Source organism: Harpia harpyja, chromosome 22, assembly GCF_026419915.1.
Source record: "Harpia harpyja isolate bHarHar1 chromosome 22, bHarHar1 primary haplotype, whole genome shotgun sequence".
NCBI classification, from domain to species: Eukaryota; Metazoa; Chordata; class Aves; order Accipitriformes; family Accipitridae; genus Harpia; species Harpia harpyja.
In genome coordinates, this window is record NC_068961.1 from 17,353,598 (window position 1) to 17,367,001 (window position 13,404).

At 38.8% G+C, this 13,404-nt stretch overlaps 1 protein-coding gene across 2 annotated transcripts in view; it reads left to right on the top strand.

Annotated features, from left to right (window-relative positions):
* Positions 1-13,404, top strand: part of NCK2 (NCK adaptor protein 2) — an 88,471-nt gene that overhangs the window by 46,350 nt on the left and 28,717 nt on the right. For both annotated transcript variants that reach the window (XM_052773851.1, XM_052773852.1), the window contains exon 3: positions 8,703-8,944. In XM_052773851.1, the coding sequence (XP_052629811.1) occupies positions 8,719-8,944 (226 nt within the window). In that variant the 5' untranslated portion in view covers positions 8,703-8,718. The remainder of the gene's footprint in view (positions 1-8,702; positions 8,945-13,404) is intronic.

Consider the following 13,404-nt stretch of genomic DNA (forward strand, 5'->3'; position numbering starts at 1 on the left):
CTTGGCAGTCTCTACCTTCAAGGGCATCCCCACTGGTGCTACACCTTCCTGCTGGAGTGGGGCTTGGAGAGCTGGAAAGGTCCTAAGCATCACCTGCAGCCATCAGAGACGGTCATCACTAAGGCGCTGGGCTGCACACAAAACATAGGTGGGTCTCGCCGAGGAGATGCAGACTCTGTGATTAAAACTATTTCTTTTCCTTAAATGGTGAGCTTACATTTGAAAAGATCATTTGAAGCCGTCCCTGCTTTTTTCATCAGGGCAGACTGATTCGTGTGAACATTCATGAAAACACTGGGTGGGAAATTTTTTTTACAAACATCCTTTTATATGTTATTATATAAACATATATAAAGTGAGATTTCTTTTTTGTTGAATGGTAAAGTGCTGTACTGACTTCTTAGCAGGAAGGATGTATTTCTGGGTGTTTATAATCTGTATTCTCCTTTATTTCTTTGTGTGTCTTTTAAAAAGACTTCTAAGCCACTTACAAGACAAAAAACAAGCTTGGCTTTTGTGCTTTGTTAGAGCTGTGCAGAAATTCGTTACCACTAAACTAGTCTTGAGGTTTCCTGTTTGCAGTTGTTCTGTAGCACAAGATACAAGGCGCCGGAGTGTAGCTGCAGTTGTATTAGAGATTGGGATATCAGATATGTTGTGGGGCCGAGAGAAGCAAACGTTGCTTAGAAGCTGTCGGAGGCATCCGGTTGAAGAAACAAAACCTCAAACCTTGCAGCATTGTGCCCTGAAACAGTGGCAGGTGATACGGAGGGGGAGAGGGTGTGAGGTGTGCAGGGGCAGCCTGTTGGGTAGCATCAAGATGAAGTTATTTAGTACAGTTCTAAATTACTGGTTAATTAAGACTGATCCTTCACTTTTTTTGAAGCTATACAGCCTGCTTATATTTTAGCAGGAAGTATCATGTAGAAGTGGGCCCGCGGCAGGGCAGTCCTGCGTGTGATTAACTGTTTTACTGGGCTGTATCACCCTCACAGTTTTATCTATAATTATTCTTCCCCCCCCCCCCCAAGTGACTCATAAGGAAACCGAGTACTTTTGCACCTAAGAACAGATGTCTCGGGACCTGCCAGAACGGCTCACGGTGTCTGCTGAGCCTGCCTTTGAAGTCAGCCCTGCAGCTGGACCTGTCCTTCGGCTGGTTGTTCGTCTGTCCAGCATGGCTGTGGGCTTGGGTAGATGGGTAGACCTAAATTGGGAGCTCAAATGAAGTGAAAAATGTACCGAAAAAAATAGTTTGTTCATGCCTATCTTCCTTAAAAGCCTTTTGATAAGTACTAATTGCACATCCATAATCTGCTGGCATACTGTGTGGGTTTTTTTGGGCGGGTCCTTTGTCTGTTTCCTTTATTTTTCTTTAGGATTAGAGTTCATCTGACTGCTTGGTGGTGTTATCAAGGATCGTCCAATTTATGCTTTCAAATTAGTGGCACAGCTGCAACTCTCCAGAACTTCTTCATTGCTCTAAATTTTTGTCAGAGTTGACACTAAAACTGTAAAAGCTTTGTGGATGGTTCTGCTATCTTGGGGTGCATTTGAAGATTAAAAGTGTTTAATTTCTCATATTGTTTTCATACCCTAGTTAATGACAGAGAAGAAAATGGTTGTCATTGTAAAATAATCCCATAGTGTAGAAATAAGTGTTAAACATTTTTTTGCTACATCATGTGCAGGAAACTTAATGTTCTATCTAATTCTGCACTTATTCTATTGCTAATATTTAATTTATTCCAGATGCAGTTTAATAACTTTTTATAGTTCTTAATGAGCTGAACTCTAGTTTTTTCATAGCTTCAGTTTGCATTTCCTGACTTGAGCTTGTTGCTATCAGTTTTTCCTTTTCAACTGACCAGGGAGAGGGGACACAGAAAACTTCCAGAGCTTTTTACCTCACTTTTTAAACAGAATATTCTTTTAACCATATAATACTTCTTTCATAAATGCTAAATTGTGAGAGTAGGTTGGGAAATGTAATAAAACATTCCTCCTGTGCAGTGGATCCATTTATTTATATCTTTGTTCACGTTTATTCTTTACAGCTTCCACTCATGCTTGCTTTCAGCTTTGGAAAACTGACCCTCCTAAAGTACCAACAGCAGCTTCTATTGATTGTGATTGTGTCTTCAGTTTGCACATCAAAGTAAATTAGATAATAATCACTTGCACTTACTCAGCTATCACTTTTAGTGCTGTAGTCAATGCATCCTAATGAGACCTAATAGTGAAATACCCCAAATTAATTGTAAAACTTGTGTTAAAACAGTCAGCAATTTTAGGCGGCCCTGGTATCAGTTTGGCACCTCAGAACTGCATAGCAAGATGATGAATGTTTGGTCACTACAGCTATTTAGTTAACTTCCTTTAAAAGAGGGGGGGAGTATTTTACAATAATTTTTGGTGCAGTGACCTCTTTCCAAAGAAATGTGTCCCTTGGGATGGATTGACACACATTATATGCAGTATTAAAGTGTTAAACTGCAGCAGCAGTTAGACAAGGTGGCCTTTATGTGATCCATCTCCATTTGTCTAAGCACCAGCAAATAGCCCACGTAACAAAGCGTGGAAGGGGTTTTACTGGTTTTAACAAAGGGCTGCGATTTGCCATAATTTGGGTCAGCTTGCTTACTCTTTCTAAACCTCTGCATTTTGAGATTTTCTTGTAGCAATCATTAGAAATATATTTTGCTTGGTTTAGGTTAACTTTGGCCTTTGCAAGAAGGAGATGCTATTTTCCTGTTTTTTCAGACATACATACCTTAAGTGTCAAAAATGCTGTGTTCTACTGGAAATTGCTAAAAGTATGTCCAAAAGGTGTATTCTTTTTCACAGATTTTCATTTGAATTCACATTTCTGTTCTTTTTAATGCATTCTGAGTTCTGTCTTTTGAGTTTGGTATTTTACTGATCCCCAAGATCTGAGTGAAACAATCTCAAATGTAGAGATGTGCTTTTTTGAAATCTTTCTATATGTCAAAACTGTTCATCCAGGCTGATTTAGAAAAACCTAACCACAGATGCAACAAAGAGAGCAACTGTAAGTGAAAACAAAGCTTCAAACCTCCTGAAACAGTAGGCAGGCTAACCAGAGATTGCATCTTCATAAATAAGAAAGCTTCAGACTTAGAATGTGCTTCAGATGAAGTGATCCAATACAAGTTATTTTATTAATTACAGAATACAGTAAGCACATCTGCTTAGTATGAAAGAGGCCTTGATGGAAAGAGACTTTTTTTTATTTTTTCACAACTGTGTTACCTTAGAGGACCAAATACTGCCTATTTGCTATAGCTTACAAAAGATCAACCAAGTGGACACCACCAGATGGCTGGCCTGCCAGCAAGATGTGCTGGAGGGTTCCAAACCCATTTTGATTCAGAGTTTGGGGGCAGGAGAAGGAGAGAGGTTGTTCAGCCTCAAATCTTAGAGAAAACTGTGATACGTCATTAGTTAGCTTTTCATTCTCCCAAGACAATTAACTTAACACATAATTACTATACAATATTATGTAACATTGCATAGCAATTACGTGTTTTAATGTACATCAGTGTCATGTAAAAGCCTCCGTATCAATTTAGTGCCTTTCTTTCAGTGTGTCTTAGGAGGGCATCCAATTCCAGAACAGTCTGTTACATCAATTGTCACTTCCTATTAATAGAATTTTTGCTTGTTCCCTTGGTGAGGGATTAAGTTTCAAGCATTACTGTCAGTCATTTTTCAGCCATGTTCCTTTTTGCAAAATAAATTGTGAACGAGGAGAGCAACTGCTTCCTTTCTCACTGCATCTTTAAAGCTCAACCATACCTCCTCCTGTTTGCACTATACTAACTGTGTATCCCTGATGTAACCCTGAGCCTTCCTCCTGAAGGCAAGAAAAGATACTGCTTTTCTGCCCATTGGGCCAGGGCATTAAACCAGTGGGAGTGCGAACTTCTTTCAGTCTATAGGAGAAGATTCCAGTTCAGGTGGCATGCTGGAATGGATCCTTTCTTATTTATCATTGTGGGAGAAACACATTAGACCTATATGGTGGGGGGAGAAATCCAGGCTTGGTAAAAGATAATGAGATCTGTGTAACAATTATATATAGTTTGATATTTGAAATAATATCAACTGAGCAAATCTTTCACATGAAAAATCACTAGCAGATTTAAAAGTTTGTGGGAGCAAATTCTCTTCAGGTCCTCTACATTTTAGTTTCCATAACCTCATATACTGCTTGCATGGTTTAGTTTTAAGCATTGGTTCAAAATGGCATAGGTGGTTGTTTGTCTTTGGTTTCTTTCTGACATTGCTGAATTCTTGAATCATTGTTAGTTTATTGAACATAACCTTTTCCTTTCTGGACTTTTTTCTGGTAAAGGCTTTACAGGAGCTACAGTACTAGACATTCCACTCATGTCTGCCTTAGGGTTAGCTAATGTTCCTCACCTGTCTGAGCAGGCTTTCAGTACAGTCTTCTTATAACTGACTTTACCTTGGCTGGGTTTTTGTTCACTGCCTTCCTAGCCGGGCAGATTTTTCAGGTTTTCCCTCTCTCCCAAGGATGTTTTTGTGTGGGAAAATTTTCAGGTGTGCTTCTCCAGTAGGGCAGCTGCCACTGAAGACAGGACTCCTCTGCTAACAAAACCTAAACTGGAGGGAAGAAACAAAAGTGGCTGAAAATACCTGAGCTCAATCTAAACTAATTAGTTGTAACATTTCAGCAAATACAATGTTGGTAAAATAAATTAGTTTACTACCACTGCTAGCAATGAAGGAAATGCTGGGTTAAAAGGGGTTGGAAGTGTGGATCGGTCACATAGCTAGTGTAAGAATTACCTTTTGAAGGTCTAGGATGTGGAGTTTTGTTTGTTGGCTCATTTAGTGTGGTGTCTTTTAGGTTGGTTTGTTTTTTTTTTTTTGTTTAAAAACTGCAATTGGAAGTTGGATTGCCATAAAAGTAAAGCAAATGATTGCTTGATATGGTAAGCTAAAAACTAAGGCCATACATATACTTTTGAAGTGAAGCAATCTTGTACTGAGAAATGACTGTGTTGTATTTCATAAATTTACAGTTCCTTGCATAGGTATTTCAAAGCTTTTCACTGGTGCTTTTTAAAGTTGGGGGTGTTGTCCTGTTGGGTATGAGGAGAAGACTGCATTTCAGTGCTAGGACTTCTGAGCTTTTTGAGGAGGAACATTCCAGAACGTTGTACACTCTTAGCAGTAATGGACTTTCATTTTCTTGATGTGAAGGCGTCTCATGTTAACATTAGAATCTATGGGGACTGTGGTATATTTTGTTGTGCAGTCTATAAGCAGTATACTGAAGAAATTTCACATTTTGAGTGTGTGTCAAGTTTTTATGGGACACTCGCCTGCTTTGGAAGGCTATATTACTCTTTTTTCCTTACGTTTTTCCCCAGATCTAGTTATGTCCTTTGCTTCTAATCTTTTGTTTGACACACAGCTGTGCTGCAGAAGCATTTCAAAACTATTAATTCTACAGCCCCCCTTCTGGGGAACAAATGTGTCCTTATTCACATACAAGGAAATCTTAGCTCTGCAAATGTCACAGGAAGAACCTTATTGTCCTTGATGGAGCCAGTCTAGTGATGTAACCATAAGAAAGTAATTTTAAAAACTTTAATACTAGTTCCCCAAATTTAAAACCAACCAACCAAAAAAAAACAAACAAAAAGAACCCCCCACCAAACAAAACAAACCCCAAACCCAGATCTCCCCCCCCCAACCCCCCCCCCCCCAAACTAAAAAACCAGCACAGCCAAGCTCTTTGACACACATGCATGCAGTTTTAAATGGACAAATGCTCAGCTGCAATTCTATGATGCATTTTGAGTCTTTATAAATCCTCTCCCCACTTGGGTAGGAGTGCTTTTGCCATTAAACATTCAGCAAAACCTGGAGTGCTTTACTGAAATGGGTTCTGCATGAGCATGCCACTTGAGAAACTTGGCTTCTCTACACTTCTGCCAAAATTGCATCATGCAAGGCGTCTGCTTGTGAAATGACATTGTTTCTCAGGCAGAGTGGCAGTTTTACACCTCAACAATAACTGGAATTGTAGAAATTGGGTGGCCTTGGGGCTCCCTGAGTGATATTTCGGAGGACTGTGTAGTTGATGTCGTCAGCCCTGACGTGTGGTCTTTTCCTGTGCTTCTGTCCTTGCCCCAACACCTTGGAGAAACACCTGGCGACTCTTACAACAGGAGCCAATTCAGTTATTTATTTTTTGTTGCTTCAGAGGGATAAGAAGAGTTTAATAGTTTTGCATCAGTCACTAGTCAAATATTACACCTAATTGGTTTTTTTATTATTAATATACTGTAATATTGATAGATAACTTTAACTTGCCTGTGTTGTGAAAATAACCTTTTTTAGAAGTGGAGCCTGTGTGTGGCAGCATGAGCCAACTGCATTGATAGTGTCCTATTTCTTCATGTTCTCCATGGCCCCAGGAATAGTAAGAATTGACCATTTTACAATTGCTGAGATAAACTAAACTGATCTAAATTAGAGAGAGAGATTATATTGACAATGCCGGCCTCCAGAACATGCTTGATTGCAGTCCCCCTGTGGCTACATCAGCTTATCGACCTGTAGGCTATCTGTCCATTTTATGTGAGTCAGAAACCAGGGCAGTTTATTGGAGACTGCGGTCCAAAGCTCAGGCTCTCCTATGTCCTTGTCAGACGGGATTATTATTTTAGGGGAGAAAAAAAAAAATTGTTGAAGGGTATGGTGACTTATTTCTTGTAAAATCCTCAATTCCACCTGCATAAGTCACTGGCTGTTTGAACTCTGAGAGTGCTGTTCTTCTCAATTGTTCAAAACATTGTAACTTCTTTTTGAATTAATCTTGGGGCTCTCAGCTGTGCAAACACGCATTTGAATAATGTTTTAATTATTGTATGTTCCTTTGTGTTTTCTAATTGGAAAATGAGAATTTAAACCTGTTGATTTCAGCTTCAGATTTTCGAAAATGTCATCCTACCTTGGCCATGAGGGGTGATGTTGTTGGTGCTTTCCAGAACTTTGCTGTCAAATAGTTTAGCAGTGATAGGTCAACCCTATGTGATGCTCTCCTGGAAACAAAAATGATGATAAGAGGAGGCTGTTAAATTATAATAGAGTCCACTGTTGTGTCTTATGATTATAGGTTAACTTTAAATAAGGGAAACACTTCTTTTCCTTTGAAAGAGTAGACTGCTGGGCTGTCTAGCATGTAGTTTTCACATCTTGTACTGTAGCTAAAGGGAGAAAGTGTGTGTGTTTACAGACTGCAGAAGGAACCTCTCTGAATACAGGTGATATAACTTACATGCTGAACAGAATTTCTGAATGAGGTTTGGGTTTTTTTTTTAATTACCTTTTTGTCCCATAAACTATTAGGTATCAGAGTTCATAGGGTTGTGGACTGCTAAGAACTAGGCAACAAAGTCAAATGTTAAAAAGATCCTTGGACATTAATAGTTTGAAGTACTCTGGGACCTGTTTCTACTAATCTGTAAATTAAAGGAAATCTACAGCTTTTACTTTTTAAAAAAAATAATCTGCTACATTGATTTTCAAATATATTATCACCTCCCACTCTCTCCCATCCTCCTCCACTTCCCTCTCCCCCAAAAACTCCCAGCAGCGGTTAGAAAATTTTAGGTAACTTCTCAGAATTTAGAGGGTAAAATCAACATGTTTTTGTTGGCATTATAATACGTTTGAATGTCAGTGGTACTGGCATGGGAGTTTTGTCTTCCTTGTACACTATTGTGCTCCCTCGCATTGTTCCCGGTAATTACTGGGATGCGTAGGAAAACGTGGAGGCACGCAGCTGTCTTTATGCAGCTGACAAGTAGCTTTGGGAAAGATTGTTCTTGTTACAGGTAAGTAAAAAAAGACAACTCATTCAGTCTTAACAGAACTCCGGATAAGTTTTGGGTAGGGAAGAAAAGCAATGCATCGAGGGAAGCGCAGCGGGTGCTCTTCACCCCGCTGACTCATGCCCAGCACAGGAGTGCGGTGAGCTGGGATCTTCCTTGGGAGCAAAGGGGGAGCAAAGGCTTCTCCTAAAATGCAGTCTTGTGCTGCCTGTGCAAAACATTGTGAACAAAGGCTAACTGAAGACAGTACCTTCTTCTTGATCGTGGATTTCTGTGCTGAGTTACATTACTTGAAGTATTTTTAACTTCCTATTAAAAAAAGATGGATAACTTTTAACATATTATTTTTAAGTTTTCTGCATTTAGTATGAAGATGAGGAACTAGGGCAGAAGGAAAATATATTTTTTGAATGCTGCTATTTTTTTTTTCTCAGATCAGAACTTTGAATGCCAGATGTGGGATAGTTTTATAACGCTACATATGAAAACTAAATGGGTTTTATAAATTAGCCTTTGTTAACGTATTTCTGAATAATATTTTATATACATTCAGGGGAAGTGAATGTAATACATTATGACTAGAATTTGCTGTCAAGGTGTTGTCGTATTTCAGTGGTAGAAAAAGCAAGAAAGGTCAATATGACTTCCCTTATTTTTGAAAGAGGCATTCCAATCTGTGAGGTGTTTCTCTGTATGGCTTTCTCATTTTTCCCTACCCTTCTATTTCAGAAGAACTCAAAGAAAAAAATTAAGTAAGAATTACATGATATAACTTACTGATGAGCATGTTTTAATATTTTGTTGCAGAAGGACTCCATGAAAGATGACAGAAGAAGTTATTGTTATTGCAAAGTGGGATTACACTGCACAGCAGGACCAAGAACTTGACATCAAGAAAAATGAGCGTCTTTGGCTATTAGATGATTCGAAGACATGGTGGAGGGTAAGAAACGCGGCCAACAAAACGGGATACGTGCCATCAAATTATGTGGAGCGAAAAAACAGCTTGAAGAAAGGTTCTCTGGTTAAAAATCTAAAAGACACATTGGGTAAGTCCTTTTGTATTTTGGAAGAAGTTTAGTAGACTTGATGGGTTTCAGATTGGGAATGCAATGTTCATATAAATATTTTTTTTAACATGCTTGTTTGGATTTTCTTAATCCTTAGTTTGAGGTGACATGGTGGGGGAGGGAGGGAGAGCATGAGGGGAGAATCATGTGGAAAAATCTGTAACGGGTTTTCTCGTATCACATCCAGGAGAATAAGATGTTGTTTTTGTTCCAGTTTGTCAGAGATTGTATGTTTTCAGTGGCTGAAGAACTGTGTTTTCATTGAGATACCAAATGCTGAATCCTCTCCTCTCATGCCAAGTCCTCTTGCTCAGAAATAGGATGTAAACTGTATTGTTCAGCATAGCTATCACAGCAAAGCTAAACCACTTTATGAATGGGATTATATGATGTGGCTATGTGCAATGTCAGGGGTTAAGTTTCTGTGGTCTGAGATGTTCCTTCTGCTTCCAAGTCCTTCATATGTACTCTGTTTTATACTTGCACATAAATTCTTCACAACGGTATATCATATATAAAAAATAATATACCTTTGAAAAATTTTGAGTGTATTTTGAAGAAATGTATTTGGAAGTCAGGTGAAATGAATTCTTTTTTCTTTATTTTTGCAATTACTTTTAGTGACTGCTTAAATTACTAAAAAATAAAGGGCTTTGCATATGGCTAGGAAATGTTAAACAGTGATAAGTGATCATTTTACATATAGAGGCCAAAAAACCCCTACTAGTGGTATTTTAGGATATAGTGAATAAAACAGAAACAGATATGCACCTGGAGGTGTTTTGAGGTTATTTTTTGCTTGTGTGTTGGTTTTTACCTGTGAAGTCTTACATAGGGAAGACTTACTCTGTTGCAGTTTGCTGTAGAAAATACTGACTCTTCAACAGAAAAATTAGAATTGGATTGGACTTGTTAGGAAGCAAAAAAGTTCGCTTAAAAATAAAATGGCAGTAGCTCTTATAGGTTTATTGCATGTGTCCTGTGCTAGTGTTGTGTCTAACAGGTTAGACTTCTTGGTCACTTCTTCATTACCATATCCTCCACTGCTGAGCTGCCATAAAGTATGTGGAAATTGAGGTCTACAGGACGGGTGGCAAGCAAACAAGGTTATCAAAAGATTTACCATGGTAATATTTAAAACCATAGGCCTCTCTACAGATACTCTTGGAATATACTTGTTACAGTGCCAGCAAATGTGATTATGCCTTTTCAAAGATTTGTATAAAGAATAAGCTCCAACATCAATTAACTAGTTAAAATCAAAATCCCAGTTGTGACTTTAAGCTCCTTTTATATGGATTTATGTTGTTTAAAAATATGTATAGATAGCCTAAAAGCTACTTTATGAAAGGATTGCATTTCTGTTGTGATAATGTATCAAGTGTTTGTGTAAAATGTGGACAGTATTTACTTGATGTAAACAAACACATTTTTATTTATATCCAACAGAAAAGTGTTTAAGTGAAAGAATAGAGACGTGTCCTAGCATATATGCATGTTTACCTCCTTGATCTTAACAAAGCTGCATGCTGCAGGGTGCTTCGCTTCACTGTGGTGGCGACCGATGAAACGGTGTGAGAGCAAAGCTTGGTGGTTTCATGGCCGAGCCTTCGCTAGTGTTCCGTCTTCCAAACCTCAGCCCCTTTGCTCACATGTACACAGGTTTTTAAGTTCTGAAGGACCGTTATTACAATCTACTGATTCCCCCGTACCTTTTCTAATGGTTTTCTCTGTGCGTTGTTTGTTCAGCTGGGGCAGAAAATACCACGTGGCAGTGCTTAGCTTTTTCTTTTGCAGTGACCACACGTGCCTGCTAAGCGTACAGAGCGCAAAGCACCTCTCATGCTCTTTTATGCTCGTACATCCTGTGACAGTAAGAAACTGCCTAAGCCATACCTAACCCACAAATTGGCTCAGGATATTCTTAACACCCCCTCAGCTAAACTATATAGTCTTTAAGCCATGTTTGTCTGGCTGTACAGTAATTTCCCATTCAGAACAAGGAGAGCATGTGTCCTTTAGAGGATCCTTCGTTCTGAGCGGCCATCAAGAATGCAATTCTTGGGTTTGTTTTTTTTTTAAACAAAGGCTTGCAAATTGCAAGGCTGATGCTTGATCTAGTGAAACAGCTTTTGAAAGTTTTGCTGCACCCAGTGAAACAAGTTCTTAAGTTCTCTTTAAAGAAGTATGTCTAATGTCTCACCAAACATGCCTCTCCTAAGATCACAAGAAAATTCACATTAAAATACCCGCTAACCTAGCACAGATGGGAATGGCGGTCAGGAGTATTAGTCCTTAAACCAAATCTGTTTCCGAGTTTGATCTTGAAGTTATTACCAAAATATCAGGTGCTGAACTAAAAAAAAAAAGTCATTTAGTAATCAGTCAATAATTAATCGTAAGTTTTGTGAAATCTCAGGAGGGAAACAGCAGGCTCTAAGTTGCTTCCAGTGATAAGACTAGCGGGCTTTAAAGAGAGGGATGGACCCTCTGATGTACGTGGACCCACCTTTCCTACTTGTGGCGCTCCAGCAAACGGTTGCTCCCATGGAGATGCACTTTTCCCTACCTATACCTTAATCAGTTAGGTTTCCTTGTGTTCAAACATATTTCATCTGAAAGCATTGTTATCGCACAAATGATGTAGTGTGTTGTCTGTGTGATTGCCCGTACCTATCTGCCACTCTTATGCTTATCCACAGTAATTACTGGTGGTTGATTTATACTTACTTCCAGATATTCAATCAATATGAAGAGTGCCAGCCATAGTTCAAATTGTGGCAGACCCTATAAAGAGCTATTACTATTTAATTAACAGTCCCCATAGCCGGCTGTTGAAGATGCATCATCTAGATAGTTCTTAATCCATGTAGTCTGTGTTCTAATGAAAGTTTATGGCACCAGTTAATACATTGGTGTCCCGTTCATAAAAAGCCAAATATACCACGGAAGTTTACTACCTTTTACAAAGTTGCCTTTATCAGGAAAACTTCTAATCTCATCAGAGAATGAAGTCATGCCTGTTTGATGCTGAAAACTAATTTTCCTGGAACTCTGTTGACTGTCATTAATTGAATCTCAGCCCTTGAATACTTTATTAATAGAATCCCATCAGCTTTACTGTTTGGCTTGGTGTTGGTGGAAGGTTAATGGGCATGTGGGTACCTAGAACACGCAGCTTGATTGTTTAAAACTTCAGCCCGTTTTCAGCAATGTCTTAAGGCTTCTAGAATTTCCATTGTATGTCAGTGTTTTTGGAAAAGAACATCAGCAAATAAAACGTGTTCAGAGCCAGCTCTTTTAAATGTGTCGGGTGCATATTAAAATGCTGATTAACACTTTTTTAGCATATGTTCATTAAATCAATTACTTGTGGACTGAAAAAAAGCTCACCTCAAATCTCAGATGACCCCCAGTAATTTCTGAAGAGATACTTTCGGATCATCCTATGTCTTTTTACAAAACAATGTCCTTTTCTGCACCATTCACTTTGTCTTTCCCCTTCTAAGGGCTTACTCTGTTATACCATATCTTCTTTTAGTCCTGTCATGAGGGAAATTTTCCAGAACTTTTAGCTTTCCTTAAGTGACTTGGAGACATTTTGAGACTTGTAATTTTTCTTTTGATGGCTGTCTGTTTTTCTGTTTGATATACGCTACTTCTGTGTTCTTAAATCTCTTTCTTGAGTGAACTCTAATGGATACTTAGCTACGATGGCCTGGGTTTAATTATGGAAATGTGGCATATAGGCCACCTATTAAGTATTTTAAATGATTCATCTTCTCATTCCCTTTTTTGTCTTAACTGAGTGATACTGTGAGTAAAAAGTTAATGGCACTTTAGCCATTTCAAATTACTGTCTTCTGTTTGCTCATATTGAATGAAATCTGGTAATTATTACTATTCTTAAGGCAAAAGCCAGCTTCCAGGCCTGTGATTAAAATTTCATCTTCATTCATCATAATGAAGTTTAAAATAGTTTCCTTGTACAGTATTCTTTTGTGGGGAGGGTATTTTTTATGCATTTCGATTAAGCCTTACTGAGCAAGAGACCTCCAGCATGCATCTTCCAAACTGTAATTTTCTGTAATGCAATTCTTCCCATGCACCGGGGGGGGGAAGGAATTCCCGTACCCATTTGGATGGAGCGGGTGTTTGCCAGCACCACCCTCAGAGCTGCCTCTGAGCGCGGCTCCACGGGTTTCCTCTTCTGCAGCAAAGATGATCTGTGCTGGCTGGCTCATCTCTGTCACGCTGAACATAAACCTTATCTGAAGGAAGTAAAAATAATTGTGAAATCAGTTGTTTGTGTAAGCAAAATAAAACTTCTGCATTTTTTCCATCCCTTTGCAAGTCATTTTCCTGGCAGCAGCACAACTCCCCAGGCAGCAACGTGCCACGGGTGACTGATGCGTGTGATCCAGCAGCAGGGTGCCATT